Source organism: Typopeltis vanoorti, chromosome 16 (genome assembly GCF_054136105.1).
Source record: "Typopeltis vanoorti isolate ZY-2024b chromosome 16, IOZ_Tvanoo_1.0, whole genome shotgun sequence".
Lineage (NCBI taxonomy): Eukaryota > Metazoa > Arthropoda > Arachnida > Uropygi > Thelyphonidae > Typopeltis > Typopeltis vanoorti.
The window spans coordinates 12,247,095-12,264,944 of NC_143564.1; the positions used below are offsets into that span (position 1 = coordinate 12,247,095).

At 37.7% G+C, this 17,850-nt stretch overlaps 1 protein-coding gene across 1 annotated transcript in view; it reads left to right on the forward strand.

Annotated features, from left to right (window-relative positions):
• The window catches only part of LOC150097850 (tyrosine-protein phosphatase 10D-like), a 501,687-nt gene that overhangs the window by 69,197 nt on the left and 414,640 nt on the right, over window positions 1-17,850 (forward strand). The window contains exon 5 of the mRNA XM_090406609.1: window positions 7,318-7,593. Coding sequence (XP_090262735.1) covers window positions 7,318-7,593 — 276 coding nt within the window. The remainder of the gene's footprint in view (window positions 1-7,317; window positions 7,594-17,850) is intronic.

The following is a 17,850-nucleotide window of genomic DNA, read 5'->3' on the forward strand; positions in this document are numbered from 1 at the left end:
TGTTCCACAGGTTCTCCATTCACAACACAGTTGACATTTTCAATGATTCTGACTATTTTCATTGTCTTCGCCTTTTTATTGCTGACCTTCATAGCATATCTATTACAAGAGCTATTCAATTTAGTCAGAGAATCTTGCAGACTTGTAGCGGATTTATTTAGAAGTATAACATCATCCGCATAAAGCAAAGAGCTGACATACACATCTCCAATTTTGATATCAGGTTTAATACCACTTTCCTTCATAATGTGATCCATATAGATAATGAATAACAGAGGGAATAACGTACATCCTTGTCGCACACCAGATTTAACATTAAACCATCTTCCTGTACTTCCTTCAATTCTAACTGCTGAACTTACAACTCAAATAAAGACTAAGTATTGCTTGATATAATGTCCCATTGACACCATATAACTGCAGCGTATTGAATAGCTTCTCTCTTGGCACCTTGTCATATGCCTTTTCCAAATCGACAAAACTTAAATACAGATCTTTGTTATATTCACATGCTTTCTCGACTATTTGTCGTAAAGTGAAGATCTGATCCTGACAGCCTCTATTTGGCCTGAATCCAGCTTGTTCTTCACCAAGCTTTTCTTCCACCATTCTTCTCAACCGTTTCTCAAGTATACTTGCATAGATCTTGCCAGGAACACTCAGTAGGGAAATACCTCTGTAATTCTCACATGCAGTTTTATTTCCCTTTTTATATATGGGTACTATGAGAGCTCTACTCCAATCATCGGGAATCCGTCCCTCTGTCCAGGCTTTCTGAACTATGCAGTGCAGCCACTGTAAGACTCTTATACCACCATACTTCAGCATTTCTGGTCGAATATCATCTACTCCTGCTGCCTTTCCATTTCAAGCCTTTGATGGCTTTTTCTACTTCAAGTATGGATATGTATTACTGACTGCATGCCTGGTCAGTGTTTTTTATCACTGTGTTGTCATCACTGCTTGTTTCATTTAGCAGTTTTTGAAAGTAATTACTCCATACTTCAAGGATATCTTTTTCTCCTGTTTTCATTTCACCTTTATCATCTCTAATTCCTTTTACAGCACTCTTTCCTCCATTCCTAAGCTTCTTCAACAACCTCCAGAATATTTTGCCACCTTCCTGATATTTATTTTCTATATTCTTGCCAAAGTCCTCCCATGACTTTTGTTTAGCTAGTTTTACACAGTGTTTAGCATTCTTGCATTTGTCTCTATATTCTCTAAAAGCACAAGTTGACTTATTTGACAGGCACTTTTGGTATGCTTTCTTCTTTTCCTTCACTGCCTCTTTAACCTCCTGTGTCCACCAGGGAGTTCTGATTTTTTTTATCCTTACAAACAACCTCACCACATGCCTCTCTGGCAGAATCAATCAATGTTTTCTTCAGAGTTTGCCACTGAATCTCCAAGGTTTGATTCCTGTTCTCAAACTCTTTCATTTTTCCTTCAATAATCTTTGTGTATTTTAGCCTACAGCTCACATCTGAGAGCTGCTCAACTTTTATTCGCTTTAAAACTTTCTTACATGTTATTCTTTTGAATATGAAATTCAATTTAATCTGCTCAAGACTAAATAGTGATCACTTCCAATTTCAAATCCTCTGTACACTCTGGTGTCCTGCACCAGGGAGAAAACATCACTGTCAACAATAACATAGTCAATGAGACTTTTCTTATTCCTAGCTTCTTCTCTCCATGTGAATTTGTGCACATTTTTATGTTGGAACATGGTGTTAGTAATAACTAGTCCATGTCCTGAGCAGAAATCCAACAGATATTTGCCATTATTATTAGCTTTGCTCTTTTCTCCAAATTTTCCCAAAATATTTTTGTATGTCTCACAATCATTTCCTACTCTACTATTTAGATCCCCAACAAGGACCAACTTTTCATTTTTCATTGTGTCAGTTGCTTTTTCTAAAGCCTCAAAAAATTCCTCCACTTCTACCTTAGTAGAACCTTCTGTGGGACCATAGGCACAAATAAGTCTCATTGTCCAGTTCCCCATTCTCATATTTGCCCACATTACTCTACTTGAGATTGACTGCCATTCAAGAAGATTAGCCTCGTATTTTGTGTTGAATACTATACCTACTCCTTCTTTTCCTTGATTGTCATTGCCTGAATATAACATTTTGTATTTATTGCTCAGAAAGATCTCACCAGTTTTTGTCTTTTTTTTTTTTTTGTTTCAGTCACCCCGACTAGCTCCATTTCTTTGCCATTCAGGCTTCTTACGTTGATAGTACCGATCTTTAACTCTGGTGATGTTGAGTTGGGGTTTGTTTTCAGATTTGTTCCAGTAGCTGACTTTTCGCTGTTCGCCCTGGTTCCCTGGCAAATACAACAGGGGCCTTGTTTAACTGGGCGACGCCCCGGCCAGCATGAAATTTTGTCATGTTGTACCATCATTTTTTTATTTTGGTGTAACCAATAAGAATACAATTTGGTCGGCTAAATCCCAAATTTCCAGCCCATCCTCGTTCGTTCAGTATCAAAGTAGATACCCAACAGGGTGCACCACGAGAAGGTGAGGATTGGACATTAGGTCATTAGTTTTTGTCTTTTTTTTTAATCAAGAAGATTAGCCTCGTATTTTGTGTTGAATACTATACCTACTCCTTCTTTTCCTTGATTGTCATTGCCTGAATATAACATTTTGTATTTATTGCTCAGAAAGATCTCACCAGTTTTTGTCTTTTTTTTTTTTTTTTTGTTTCAGTCACCCCGACTAGCTCCATTTCTTTGCCATTCAGGCTTCTTACGTTGATAGTACCGATCTTTAACTCTGGTGATGTTGAGTTGGGGTTTGTTTTCAGATTTGTTCCAGTAGCTGACTTTTCGCTGTTCGCCCTGGTTCCCTGGCGAAAACAACGGGGGCCTTGTTTAACCGGGCGACGCCCCAGCCGGCATGAAATTTTGTCATGTTGTACCATCATTCTATATTTTGGTTTAACCAATAAGAATACAATTTGGTTGGCTAAATCCCAAATTGCCAGCCCATCCTTGTCCGTTCAGTATCCAAGTAGATACCCAACAGGGTGCACCACGAGAAGGTGAGGATTGGACATTAGGTCAGAAGCCCTGGTCGGTTCTCCGCATTCCTTTAAAGGCTATGTGGAGGTCTCCTCTCAGTTATACAGCTTTGACCCTTAAGCACCCCAGTTGTAGCTTCAGAGCATGAAACAAAAAACTCCAGCATGTAATGAACATTTGGAACTCAGTCTAGAGAAAAGACAGAATCCTAAATCCTACTTTTGCCTTGTCTAGATATGTGAACTTAATGATTTATATATTTCACTACCTTTCAGTTACAAATGGGTGCCTTGAGGCCTACAGTGGCAAATACAATACTACTTGTGCACATTTAATCTACCAGTGATGATTAGGATGTAAATTTTCTAATTAAAAAAAAAAAAAAAAATCCTAGAAGAGTATGAACTGTTTTTGTTTCCAGAGCATAAAACAATTTAATTATGAAAGCATGGTTAACTTTGCTTCAAATTAAATGCCCATATTTCATGAAGGTATTACATTTAGTTCACAGTATCATTGAATTTATTAATGTTTTTTTTTATGCATCGAATTTCCAGTTTTATAAATTATTTTTCTATCACCAAATGGTTTCTATTGAAATGGACATTTTTTTTGTTTTGTTTTTATATTTTTCTCTCTCTGTGTAAACAGTTTTTCCTCAAGTATTATGTGAAGATTATTGTGTTATTTAGCAGCTGGTATGTTATTTCAGGCTTCCCCCAATGGAGAGCCTGAAACATGTAGAGAGCATGTCCCCAAGTAGTGGATAGGGGATACCTTTCAGTTATGAGTGGTAAGAGGGAAATGAAATATCTCCCATGGACAACAGGCAATAGTAGCATTTGATCCATAGTTGGCAGCTGCAAATAGCATCTGTTCCCATGTTAGGGGTGGCTGAATGAGCGTAATGATTGGTCCGACGAGTGTTGATGCACTGACTGGGAAAAAAAAACATGACTGAAATTTGGTGCAATATAAAAGTACAAAGGGAAAGCATAATATGCTGGGTTGGACGTCACTTGGATAAACAAGGTCTTCATACCCAACTGAGCAGTTGAGGTTGCATCCATAAGTTAGCTACAGAAAGAAGTGCAATAAGAATAAAACCAGCAAGAAACATACTATTGGTGGGAACATGAAATGTTCATACTTTGTCATCCTGGAACTTGCTTTGCCAATAGATGGAGCTATATTTATACAACATCCTTGAAACTGTGGAGATGTACTGAATAGACTCAGGAGTGATAAAAGGTGGAGGAATCATTTAGTTTGGCAGTAGTACATCACATAAAGCAGGGATTGAATTTCTTTTAAGTAAAAAATCAAGAGAAATATTATTAGGATTCAATCTAATAAATGAAAGAATAATAATGGCAAGATTTGTGGCAAAACCATTTAGCATCACAATAAATTCAAGATGCCAAGAAATTATATTCTTGAAATCAAGAAATTAATCCTTTGTCGAAGTGTAAGCAAACAAAGTTTGTACATGAAGTATCTTCAGGACTAAGCTACTTGTATATAGAGCCTGATGACTTCATATCATATGCTTTAGTATCCCATAATGCAAAGTACACACTTTTGATACTAAGGCAATTGATGTGAAATCATGAAGATACTTCATGCACAAACAAAGTTTGTGCATGAAGAAATTATATTCTTGAAATCAAGAAATTAATCCTTTGTCGAAGTGTAAGCAAACAAAGTTTGTACATGAAGTATCTTCAGGACTAAGCTACTTGTATATAGAGCCTGATGACTTCATATCATATGCTTTAGTATCCCATAATGCAAAGTACACACTTTTGATACTAAGGCAATTGATGTGAAATCATGAAGATACTTCATGCACAAACTTTGTTTGCTTACACTTGGATAAAGGATTAAACCAAGAATATAATTTCTTGACATCTTTAATTTATAATATAACTGAGTGAAAAAACTTTCAGCATTTAACATCACTGTGGTCCTGGTGTATTTACCCACCTCAGAAGAAGAAGAAATGCAGTTATTCTATAGCAGCTTGGAAGTAATCTTGAAATCAATACCAAAGAAAGATATACTCGTTATTGAAGGAGATTGGCATGCTAAGATTGGAATGGACAGTGAGGGATGGGAAAGAGTAATGGGCAAATATGGATATGGAGAAAGTAATGAAAAGCAAGAAAGAATGATTGAATTTGCCTTGAAGTATGATGTAGTAATTTACAATACAAAATTCCAACCAAAAGATTGCAGAAAGTGGATGTGGTAATCACCTGATGAAAGAACAAAGAACATGATAGACATAGTACTCATAAGTAAGAATCACATCATGAAAGATGGATCACATCAGTTCAGGTGTGTCAGATGTTTCACAGGGCAGATATGGAATTATTTCTTAGTGATTGCCATTATCAAATTGAAACTCAGACAACAGTGAAGGCAAAGCACAATTTCAGAGTCAGAGAGAGATATCAGAATACTGAATGGGGAAATATCACAGGGAAAGCATACAGGAAAGTGCTTGAAGAAAAACTGAAATCCATCATAGAAAAGGAACTGGTGTCTGCAATCAAGAAAGCAGTGGAAGAAAACAGTCATAGAGACAAAGAAGAGCAGGCTCTCACAAGAGACATTAAAGTTAATCCACTTGAAAAAAAGAGCACTAGAGATCAGGAGAAATATTTCTATGGAAATTGGAGAACAGTATAAAATGAAATGAAGATGGTGATTAGAAGAGGCAAATTAAAGTGGTTGGAGGAACAATGTGAGGATTTCAACAAATACCATGGTGAATTCAAAACCAGAGATTAGGATAAATATTTCTATGGAAATTGGAGAACAGTATAAAATTAAATGCAATGCAATGAAGATGGTGATTAGAAGAGGCAAATTAAAGTGGTTGGAGGAACAATGTGAGGATTTCAACAAATGCCATGGTGAATACAAAATCAGAGACGTATACAAGAATAGAAACATCAACAAGAAATGGAGCCCAAAGCAGAGAACTATAAAAGATGAAACTGGTGAAATCTTGATGGACACAGAAGAAATGAGAGAGAGAGAGAGAGAGATGGACAAGATTTTGCTCACAACAAAAAAGACACAGTGAGATGTTAAGGTCCAAATGAGGTTAATTGATGAATTGAAGAAAGTACCAAGCACAGAGGGAGAGACAGATATAATAAGAGCAGAGGTTGTAAAGGCATAAAACCATGTAAAGAACCATAAAAGCCCTGGAAATGATGAGATCACTGGGGGAGATGTTGAAATATGGTGGAGAGATATGGGTTGATAATGAACATTGGAAAAATTAAAACAATGATATTCAGATAGAATAGGATGAAAAAGCAAATAAATGTCAACAGACAAGAGCGGAAACAGTTAGGGGCTTCACCTACCTAGGGAGTGACATGGCATGATTTAGACTTTAAAAAACAGATAAAATCTCATGTAACAAAAGCAAAAGTAAACCTATAGGCAATGGACAAATATGGAAAATGAAATTAGTGAGCCTTTCCACAAAACGGAGACTGCTGGAAACATTTATGTTCACAGGCACTCTCTTTAGATGTGAGACATGGGTACTAGTCAAAGATTCTGTGAGAAGAATAAAAAAAATAAATAAAAGTAAAATAATAGTAGGGTTTATTCTTTTGAGTAAAACTCGGTCAGTGGTGATAGTATCTTTAGTTGGAATATCCCATCTAGAGTGCAAGGAACTTTGAATAAACGTTCAAACCGATGCTTGTGGTATGTATGCATCCTGGCAATCCTGGCAGTTGGGTATGTGGCAGGTGAGAGAAGGGGAAGTGCGTATATCACAAAATGTAGGCAATGGGAGGAACTTAGTGAGATTATTACGATAACTGACCTCATTGCGTCAGGGGGTGGGAGAATCTCAACCTAGAGACACGAGTAGTGTGATAGAAGGTGAGAATAATGAGTGAAATATGAATTAAAACATAAGAGTGGGGAAGGCTATCATTCTTGACAGTCATTCAAGGCTTGAATGATTGTCAAGTTTTCAGAGATGGTCTTAATTGGAAGGATGAATGGCGAGCAAGAGAGGTGGCTTTTTTTTTGGAATTTTTTTTCTTTTATTAGTTTTGATAGTTAGTTCTTAAATAATTATTTGCTTTATTGATACTGTATTCCTGTTCCAATTATTTGATTTTCATAAAGTAAAGCTGTTCAAACTTAAACTCTTGATTATTAATGTTTCATGTTATTGACAAGTGTTTGATAATTAAAAATAACTTATTGCTACATGTTTTTTTTTTTTTTTTCTTTCAGAACCAGATTCACCAACAAATTTGTTTGCTGATGTTAAAACTGGGAAAATTGTTGAGATCACTTGGGAGCCTCCATTAGCTGGTGGTTATACGGGATTTAAATTAAGCATACTATCATCACAAGATGAAACAACTCTTAGAACGTTTGATCTTAGCGAAAATTCCATTCCATTTACATTGCAAGATTTGATGCCAGGTGCCACGTATGAAGTACATTTATCCTCACTGTACCAAGGAAAGGAATCTTCAACTTTTATATCATCAAATTTCACAACTAGTAAGTAGGTGAAATGATTTTGAGATGTTAGCTATCATCGGAATATTTATTACAGATACACCTATTTTTTCATCATCATCGAATTCCTGATATGTACCCTCAAGGGGGTGTGTAGAATATGGTAGTACAATAGGAAAAACTTACATCATTACTAACTTCCTATCTACAATTTTCCTCCAAATCAATCTATTACCTGTCAACATGCCAATATTATCAGATCTTATATTTCTATCTTTAAACAGAATGGGCGAGGAAAGATTAGCAAAACAAGTGTGTCCTGCCATGTTGGCAGCAAAACGACCCAGAGGAAGACCAAGATATAGGTGGATTGATACAGTACAAAATGCTTTAGACGATAGAAATATAAGATCTGATAATGTTGGAGTCTTGACAAGTAACAGACTGATTTGGAAGAAAATTGTAGATAGGAAATTAATAATGATGTAATTTTTTTCATGTAGTACTATCATATCCTGTACACCCCTTGAGGGTACATGACAGGAATTTGATGATGATGATGATATTTCTATCTTCTAAGGCACTTGCTACTGTATCAATCCACCTATATCTTGGTCTTTGTCTGGGTCTTTTCCCTGCCAATCTGGCAAAGAACACTTGTTTTGCTAACGTTTCCCATTCTGTTGAAGCGACCATACCACCTGAGATTATCTCGGCTAACACATTCCTGGATGCTAACAATGTCAAATACTTTCCTAATAGCCTTGTTTTTAATATGATATTGCCACTGATATCACCTGTTCACACCTCAAATCTTTCTCAGGACTCTCATATCAGTGGTCTCTAGTCTTTGGTCAAGTGATTTATTTCTTAACCCAGCTCTCAGATCCATAAGATAAATTGGTTTCAACCCTATCTTCATTGCAGGTAATTTAGTTTTTTGACTAATTTCTTTCTTATTCCATATAAATTTATTCAATTGACTTCCTACATATCAGCTTTATTGATTCTGCTGTCTATCTCTATGTTCAGTTTACCATTTTCACTAAAAATTATGCCAAAGAAATTGAAATTTATTGTTTTATAGGTTTGAAATTTATTGTTCTATAGGTTATCCATTCACAATGCAGTTGATATTTTCAATGCTTCTGCCTATATTGTCTTGTTATTGCTGATCTTCACACCAAATCTATTACGACAGCTATTCAATTTAGTCAGGGAAACTTGCAGATTTGTACTGGATTTATTTAGAAGTATAACATCATCTGCATAAAGCAATGAGCTGAGATTAATGTCTCCAATTTTGATATCAGATTTAATACTACTTTCTTCATCATCATCATCATCAAATTCCTGATATTTATATTGTCAAGGGGTGTACAGGATATGATAGTACTACAGGAAAAACTTACATCATTACTAACTTCCTATCTACAATTTTCCTCCAAATCAATATGTTTCCTGTCAAGATTCTAACGTTACTAGATCTTATATTTCTATCCTTCTGAGACACTTTTTACTGTATTCAATCCACCTATATCTTGGTCTTTCTCTAGGTCTTTTTCCTGCCAATCTGGCAGAGAACACTTGTTTTGCTAACATTTCCTTTCCCATTCTGTTGAAGCGACCATACCACCAGCAGATTAGCTCTGCTAACGCATTCCTGGATGCTGACAATGTCAAGTTCTTTCTTAATATCCTCGTTTTTAATATGATATTGCCATTGATGCCATCTGTTCATGCCCCTAATCTTTCTCAGGACTCTCATATCTGCAGTCTCTAGTCTTTGATCAAGTGTTTTACTTCTGACCCAGCTCTCAGAGCCATAAGTTAAAATTGGCTTGAATACTGTCTTGTATACAGCTAATTTCTTTCTTATTCCATATAAATTTATTCAGTTGACTTCCTACATATCAGCTTTGTTGATTCTGTTGTCTATTTCCATGTTTACCATTTTCACTAAAAATCGTGCCTAAGTAGTTGAAATGTTTTACTTGTTCTATAGGTTCTCCATTCACAATGCAGTTTATATTTTCAGTGCTTCTGCCTATTTTCATTGTCTTTGTCTTTTTAATGCTGACCTTTATACTATATCTATTATAACAGTTATTCACTTTAGTCAGGGAATCTTGCAGGTTTGTGGGAGATTTCTTTAGAATAACATCATCTGCATAAAGAAAAGAGCTGAGATTAACATCTCCAATTTTGATATCAGGTTTAATACCACTTTCCTTCATAATGTGATCCATATAACAGAGCGGGTAAAGTACATCCTTGTCTAGCAGATCCTAGTTCATTTGAGTCAATCTGGTATAAGATTTAGGCCAGTAGGACAAAATACAAAATTGGTTGCTGCTGTTGGCCATGGGGTGGCAAGGATGATTGTGGAAGACATGCATCAGCAGATTAGTGCAAGTCAAGTAATTATTATGGAGGTCAACTTCGGAGATGCAGATTGGAAGGAGGAAAGATCACATGGCAGGAAGGAAAATGGAATTTATACACAATTGAGAGATAATTACTTGAAGCAGAATGTGACTGAGGGGACTTGGGATACTAGAGTGTTTGATCTTCTTATGGGATAATTGTCCATAACTAAGGTGGTTACATTGCCTCTGAATGGGAAGTAGCAAAACATGTGGAATTTCCAGTTAAGAATGGTGTATGGAACTACAAGACATGTGATTATGATACACTTAGGAGGCAGCTTGAAGCAGTACAATAGTATAAAAGATCTGCAAGGGAAGGATGTTCACAGTGCGTGGGAAGGTATCTGGAGGAAGCAACATCACACTGTGTACCCAAGGTCAGGACAGTAAATTGGGTAGGAGTTAGATAGATGAATAATATCATTTAGCGTTAAAAATACCAAGCAATTTTAAACCTAGTTTTACTCCATTTCCCAAGTAAGCAAACAGACAAACAAGTCAAGTTTGCGCCTGCAAGTGATGCAAGTCTAGCTGATCCTACAGGTAGTGCAAGACCAAGGCAACTCGTGGTAAAGGTGGCATAAGCTCTGATCACTAATCTTAATATTTACCCTTAATGCCAAAACACATCTCCAAGAAGGGGACGTATGATGTTTTGTATTAAAGGCAAGGGGGCCACTACCCAGACCGGTTTCGATCTTTATTGAGGTAGAATGGGAGTTCATGCCTTTCATCACTGGCCTCTTTAGATTTAAAAAAAAAAGTTGTGCTGAGAGTCAGCTTGATAGTGAGAGAGGAGGAGAAAAGATAGAGTGGATAGTAGTAGATAGTTAAGAGGCCTCAGTCGATCTACTTGGCCTGACTTAAATGTCAGCACCAAGCAGATTTCTGACATTATCTCCCTCCATCCGTTCTTTTCAGCTTTCCCCGATCAGTCACCTCTTCAGGTGTCTGCCCGAGGAAAGTGGGGAAAAACAAATGAAAGAAGCACCACATGAAAAAGAGGAACTAGTAAATAACATTAAAAATTACATATAACAATTTGTAAGAAACTAGGTAAATTCTGAAATTTCAACCTGAATGACCAGTTTAAGAGAAGAGCGGGGGCAGAGCCTGGCCTGGGTGATGCAGCCTACAAGGAGCTGCACCGCCTCGGTGTAAGCCTTCGCAGCCCAGGTTCTCAGGATACCCCCTCCTGTGTGGAATAGACATAGACCTTTTTTACAACAAAAATTCTAATCTGAAAGAGGACAAAAAGAAGAAAAAACAAACCAGATTCCCCCCCCCCCTCTGGCAGATCGATACTAAGAGTCGACCGACTTGTTAGGTGAGGTTTAAATCCTCCTGCTGTCTATTGTTGTGGGTTTTAATGATGACATCTGCTAATTTGTCTCCACGGACGTGGTTTAGCATGTAGAGGCCTCTGTGCAGTGCTAGTCCCATGTCGTCCTCTGCATCGATAAGACCAATGATCTTTTCAGGAGTGATTTCATCTATATTATCGACAAACACGTCGTTCCATTCTGCACTGACGACTCTTGGCCCATTTTGTCCTGTGAGTATCAGTTGAATGTCTCCGAATGTTTCTATTGCTTTTCGTAGTCTCGCCTCCTCCTCGGGGAAATCTTTTAAGAGATGCAATATAGGTGCATTGGCCTTTGCGTGAGGGAACTTTGTGGGTTCTGAAGTTGACTTTATATTTCCAACTTGTGCTGGACTTCCTTGTTTCGATTTTTTAATATTTACTTCTTCTGGGCTGGCTGGCCTCTTTTGTGTGGTTTCTGCATTGTTGATTTCCATATCTACTGCCCCCGTGTCCTTGTCTATTGTGACTGCAGCGATAGTTCCGCTTTGTTGGTGCTGCTGGTTATTTTCGGTTGCTACATCTGTAGTGGCGGTTTAATCGGTGGGCAGTTCCTCCTGCCCTTCATCTCTTCTGGTTGCAGGCTTCTCTACTGGTGTACTTGGCAGTGTTTCGGAGGTAGCGGCATGATTCTTTGTTGTTCCCTCATGTGCGGCCTTCAGGGTGGGGAAATCATTCGGTTCTGCACCAATAACATTTTGGGCTGTTGTTTCCGTGTTGGGCGTAATAGTGCCTCCCAATTTTTCGGCCAGATTTCTGTCCGGACCGGTGTCTATTTTATGGCCGTTAATGCCGCATTTTAGGCATGCCGATTGGCACTGTGCTAGTGTATGACCCACTGTTAGGCAGTTCTTACACTTTAACTTCGGGCACTGGGCCCCAAGATGATTCAGTGCTCCACATTTAAAACATTGCCTCTTTACTCCCGGGTAACTCACCATTACCCTGGCCGATCCGATCATTACAAAATTCGGAACTTCTGTTTTCATTGTTAACGAGAACGTGACTTCCCTCAACATCCATTCAGGGTAGTCAGCGTCTTTGCCTACTTGGACATCTCGTACGGTTCCCATTTCGAAAAGACTTGATTAATTATGTCGTTGCCTCCTTCTAGGTATTCCAGAGGGAATCGCTCTATTCTCATCTTTTTAGATACCAACGACAAAAGGATGGCAAAGTTTCCCTTCACACTCAACCCCTTTGAGTAGTTTCGCCCTTGTTGTTGTATTTTTACAAACTACTTGATATCTGCCACCCCCATAGGGGGTAAAGCCAGAAATATTATCTGCCCCTACGCAGTCAATTAGCTCTTTTGCAAACGTCCTCTTGTGTACACTTGTGTCGATTTTGAACCCGAGGGTTCTTACTCTCGGTAGAGCCGAAGACATACTTCAAAAAAAAAAAAAGGGAAGAGTAGACCCTTGTACGATCCAAGTCCACAAAAGGACAGACCTGTAGAAAAGACCAAGCTTTCCCTGTTTGTAGATAAGAAAAACCTGTTAAACTTAGGTACAGGGGGAACACAAAACACCAAAGAAGAAAAAAAAAGACAAAGGGTTCTTACCAAGGCAGCAGGACTGTAATAGGAGCTCTCTCTCGGGGTCTGGAAACTGGAATCCAAGGCTGGGATACTTTCACTGCAGAGCTGGAACATGGAGCTTTCTCTCAGGGCCGCTAAATCTGGGACTTGTCTCATCAGTGGGAGCCAGGCTAGAAATACCAAGATTTAGTAATACAGAGCTTATAAGTATTTTACCAGGACAAGTTACCATAAGTTGTTTTAACCTTATTAAATAAAAATCTCTGGAGGAGATATAAATGTAGAAAGTATTTTACCTTGGGTATAATAAATGTTAAAAATACCAAGCAATTTTAAACCTGGTTTTACTCCATTTCCCAGGTAAGCATACAGACAAACAAGTCAAGTTTGCACCTGCAAGTGATGCAAGTCTAGCTGATCCTACAGGTAGTGCAAGACCAAGGCATCTCATGGTAAAGGTGGCATAAGCTCTGATCACTAATCTTAATATTTACTCTTAATGCCAAAACACATCTCCAAGAAGGGGATGTATGATGTTTTGTATTAAAGGCAAGGGGCCACTACCACTACTTTTATTTAATAAGGTTAAAACACCTTATGGTAACTTGTAAGCTCTGTATTACTAAATCTTGGTATTTCTAGCCTGGCTCCCACTGATGAGACCTCAATAAAGGTCGAAACCGGTCTGGGTAGTGGCCCCTTGCCTTTAATACAAAACATCATACATCCCCTTCTTGGAGATGTGTTTTGGCATTAAGGGTAAATATTAAGATTAGTGATCAGAGCTTATGCCACCTTTACCACGAGTTGCCTTGGTCTTGCACTACCTGTAGGATCAGCTAGACTTGCATCACTTGCAGGTGCAAACTTGACTTGTTTGTCTGTTTGCTTACTTGGGAAATGGAGTAAAACCAGGTTTAAAATTGCTTGGTATTTTTAACATTTATTATACCCAAGGTAAAATACTTTCTACAATATCATTGAGCATGAGCTGCAAATAAAGAAAATGTTGTGGAGGGTATATAAGGAAAAAGGTGACCACTAACTCATGAACAAAACAAGGATCAGGCAAGAAAGGTGACCAGTATGATAAGAAAGGTAAAATCAGATTATGAGAGAAAGGAAATCCCAGAGTTTTTTCATTATGTAACAAGTAGGAGGAAGAATGACTTTGGAAAGATAACTTTAATGAGTGCAGATGGTAAAGAAGTAACAGAGACAGATGAAATTGTTGAGCCTGAGTGATCGTTTTGCAAGGGTATATCATCCAAATAAAGATATTTTGAGAACAGAAGTTTAAGATGTAAAGAAAAGCTTAGATGTAGTTCATTATTCATAATAATACTTAACTGTATAAACAACACCAAGAGGAAAAAAATACACTTATTAAGCTCACTGATTTTCTACCCAGCATCATCAGAGCACAACGATAACTATGACAGGCACACAATTGTAACTGATACCTAATGTCCTTACATGGTGCCTGCTATGGTATAACTGATAGATCAGTTAACATCTGCCTTGAAGAACATATAAAAAATTGCATGTGAGATCATCTGTATGACAAGTCCAGATTGGCAGACCATGCTCCAGATCAGGAGTTGCCAACTCTATGCCTGCGGGCACCTTGATGCCCACTCAGTCATATAAAATCCTCTATTATTCTATTGATTTTATTGTGGGAAATTTACTGGTGGGAAATCCTGCATAAAAAGTTGCCTGCTTTCAGTGTGTTAACCGCAATTAGTCTTTCTCTTCAAATTTTACTCCTCAGCTAAGTCAGTATCAGTGAGTTTGAATGCATCTTTGTGAGCAATTCTTGGGTTTTAAACAGTTTTCATCCTCCCCTAAAATGAATGTGGATAGTAAAAAAAAAAAAATATATAATTATCAATCTGAATGGGAAGAAGCGTACTGCATTGTTAAAATAAAAGACAAATGTGTGTGTTTGGTATGTGGCAGTTCTATTGCAGTTATGAAGAAACATAATGTGGAGCAGCATTTCAAGACTAATCACTCCTCATATGTCTACAACTATCCTGTTAATTCTGAACTGAGAAAGAAAAAGGTGTGAACTAAAGTCAGAACTTACATCTCAACAGTTAGTTTTTATTAGACCAATAGTAACATAAAAATGCCTCCATTGCTTCTTATATAAAATTACTCGCTTAATAGCAAAAAGGGGGGAAAAACATCAGGATGGTGAATTGATAACAGAGGAATTTATTGCAGAATCAGATTCTTTATTTGAGGGCTTTAAAAACAAACAGGCATTATGACAATGATATCAGACCTTCAGCTTTCAAATAAAACAGTGTAAATACTGAATGTAAATACTCCTATAAGATTGGATGGGATATCAGCTTGTGTTTTATGAGAATGTGCAGCGGAACTGGTGATGTCTTTGACCAGGCTGTTTAATTTAAGTCTCAGCTCTGGCAAAGTCCTAAAAGAGTGGAAGGAGGGAAAAATAATTCCTTTTCATAAAGAAAGATATAAGTCAGTGGTAGAAAATTATAGACCAGTTAGTATCTCAGGAGTGGCAGTAAAAGTACTGGAAGAGTTGGTCAAAAAGTGAATTCTGGAATGGGTGGATAAGAATATGATACTCTGTGAGGGGTAGTTCCTTTGTTAAGGGTTGGTCATGCCTTAGTAATCTACTAACTTTTTATAATAGAGTGACAGCTGAGTTGGATGAAGGAAATGGCTACACAATGATTCTGCTGGATTTTGCAAAGCCATTTGACAGAATACCACGTGGAACTTTATTACACAAATTAGAACAAATATGGATGGATATGACACTGGTTATGTGGATAAGAGGGTGATTGCTGGACCCATACCAAAAAGTAGTATACGGAGGAGCAGAATCCAGGAGAAGGCATGTGACCAGTTGTGCCTCAGGTCTCTTTGCTTGGACCACTGCTGTTTAATTTGTACATAAATGAAATAGAAAATAATTTGAAGAGAGATATTCACTTGTTTCCAGATGATGCAGTTGGGTACAGTAATAGTTAATCAGGGTGATGTAGAGAGCTTGCAGGATGATTTAAATAGGCTGACAGTAAGGGCATAACATGATGTATGTCAATTTAATGTGAAAAAGTGTAAAGTAATGCATTTTAGGATACAAGGATTACAGAGTGTGTATCACATCGAGGGAACTGTACTCTAGGAAATGAAACCAGGGATCCGAGGGTAGTGTTAGGGAAGTTTAGTGGGCATATTGCTAAATTCACTAGTGTAGCTCACAGGATTAATGGTTATTGAAGAACACACTAACAAGCATAGATAAGGGAGTTATCATTCCTCTTAGAGATGAGAAAGTTGTGGAGAGGATCCAGAGGCAAGTGATCAAGATGGTAAGTGGTCTGTGGAATACTCCCTATGAGGGTAGATTGGGGATTTTTGGATTGCAAAAGTTGATTGATAGGCAAAAAAGGGGAGATATGATAGAAACATTTAAGTTACTTAGAGGGTTTTATAGGATTGATGCAGGGGGGGAATGTTTCAGCACTTGGCTAGAGGCACCAAAAGAAGAGATCATTCCTGGAAGTTGAATAAAGGTGTGGTTAGCAAGGATGTGAGGACTAGATTTTTTGCTTGGAGAGTTGTGATGAGTGGAATGGGTTGCCAGAATCAGTTGTGAGTTCTTTGTCTATTAATGGGTGCAAGGAGAGGTATGATGGATTGTGTGGATAGTTTGGCCTTCCGCAGTGAGTTCGGACTTCATGAGTTTCCTGTACAAAAACACACACAGACATACGTTTTGTTTTTTTTACATAATCTCAAATCCCTGCTCTACAGACAAACATGAAACATTTTTTCATGCCACTTCAAGTTGGTGGTGGTGGTCTCATACTGGGCAGTGAAATTCATTCACGAATTCAATGAAATTCATATACATCATTCAAATGATGGATTATGTGGATCGTTTGGGCCTTCCGCAATGAGTCTTCGGACTCCATGAGTTTCCTGTACAAAAATACACACACGTTTTGTTTCTCTTTTAAATGATCTCGAACCCCTGCTCTCTACAGACAAACATGAAACTTTTTTCATATCACTTCAGGTTGGTGGTGGTCTCACACTGGACAGTGAAATTCATTTCTCTCCTTATTTCACAAACATCTGTGCCAGTGGTAGGTTTTGAATCCATAGCTATTGATTGGAGAGTTGGTATGCCATCTGATCAGCCAGCGAGGCTGGCAAACATAGTTTGTAATTACAACAAACATGGTTTATAATAATCAAGTATTTTGAGTTTCAACCACAAAAATGTTGCCAACTGTAGTATATTAGTGTCAAGTGGAATAAGGCCTGAATCTGAAGCATCTCTACCTGCCTTCCTAATTGAGATTAGCATCCTGCACCTGTTTATCAACTTCATTAATAAAAAGAGAAGGACAGAAAATTAGCCTTTGATGTCCTCCTCTTCTGTACCCCATCTTTTGTACTAATAACTTCATTTCATCACAAACCTGCCCTTACAGACTATTAAATATAGCATGATTCAGCACATTATCCTTCTCAAAATATGGGCATCATCAAATCCCTACTTAATAGTGCACATGCAGTGTGTTCCAACCCCAAGGATCTCAGACTAGGATTTGACACCATCTGAACCATCATGCTACAGAATGGCTTCACCTCAAGAATATTCATTGCATCTGTGACCCTGTATGGCGGGTCCCAATTCCATACATTGTGTGAATCAATTTCAAAGATTTTTAAAATATAGAATTTAGTTCCCAGATTTTTTCCTGTTAATAAAATTGCTTTCTAGTTACCCTTCATGAAGGATAAATAATTCTCTCTCTCTCACTCATTCACTCTCCCTTCCTTTCTTCCTGAGAAGGACAGAAAATTAGTCTTTACCAGGTACAATGTGATTGATTGCCTTTGTTTAAAAAACAACTGCAGGAACATAAGGCTAGAAAAATCTAGCCTCGCTTGACATGGATTGG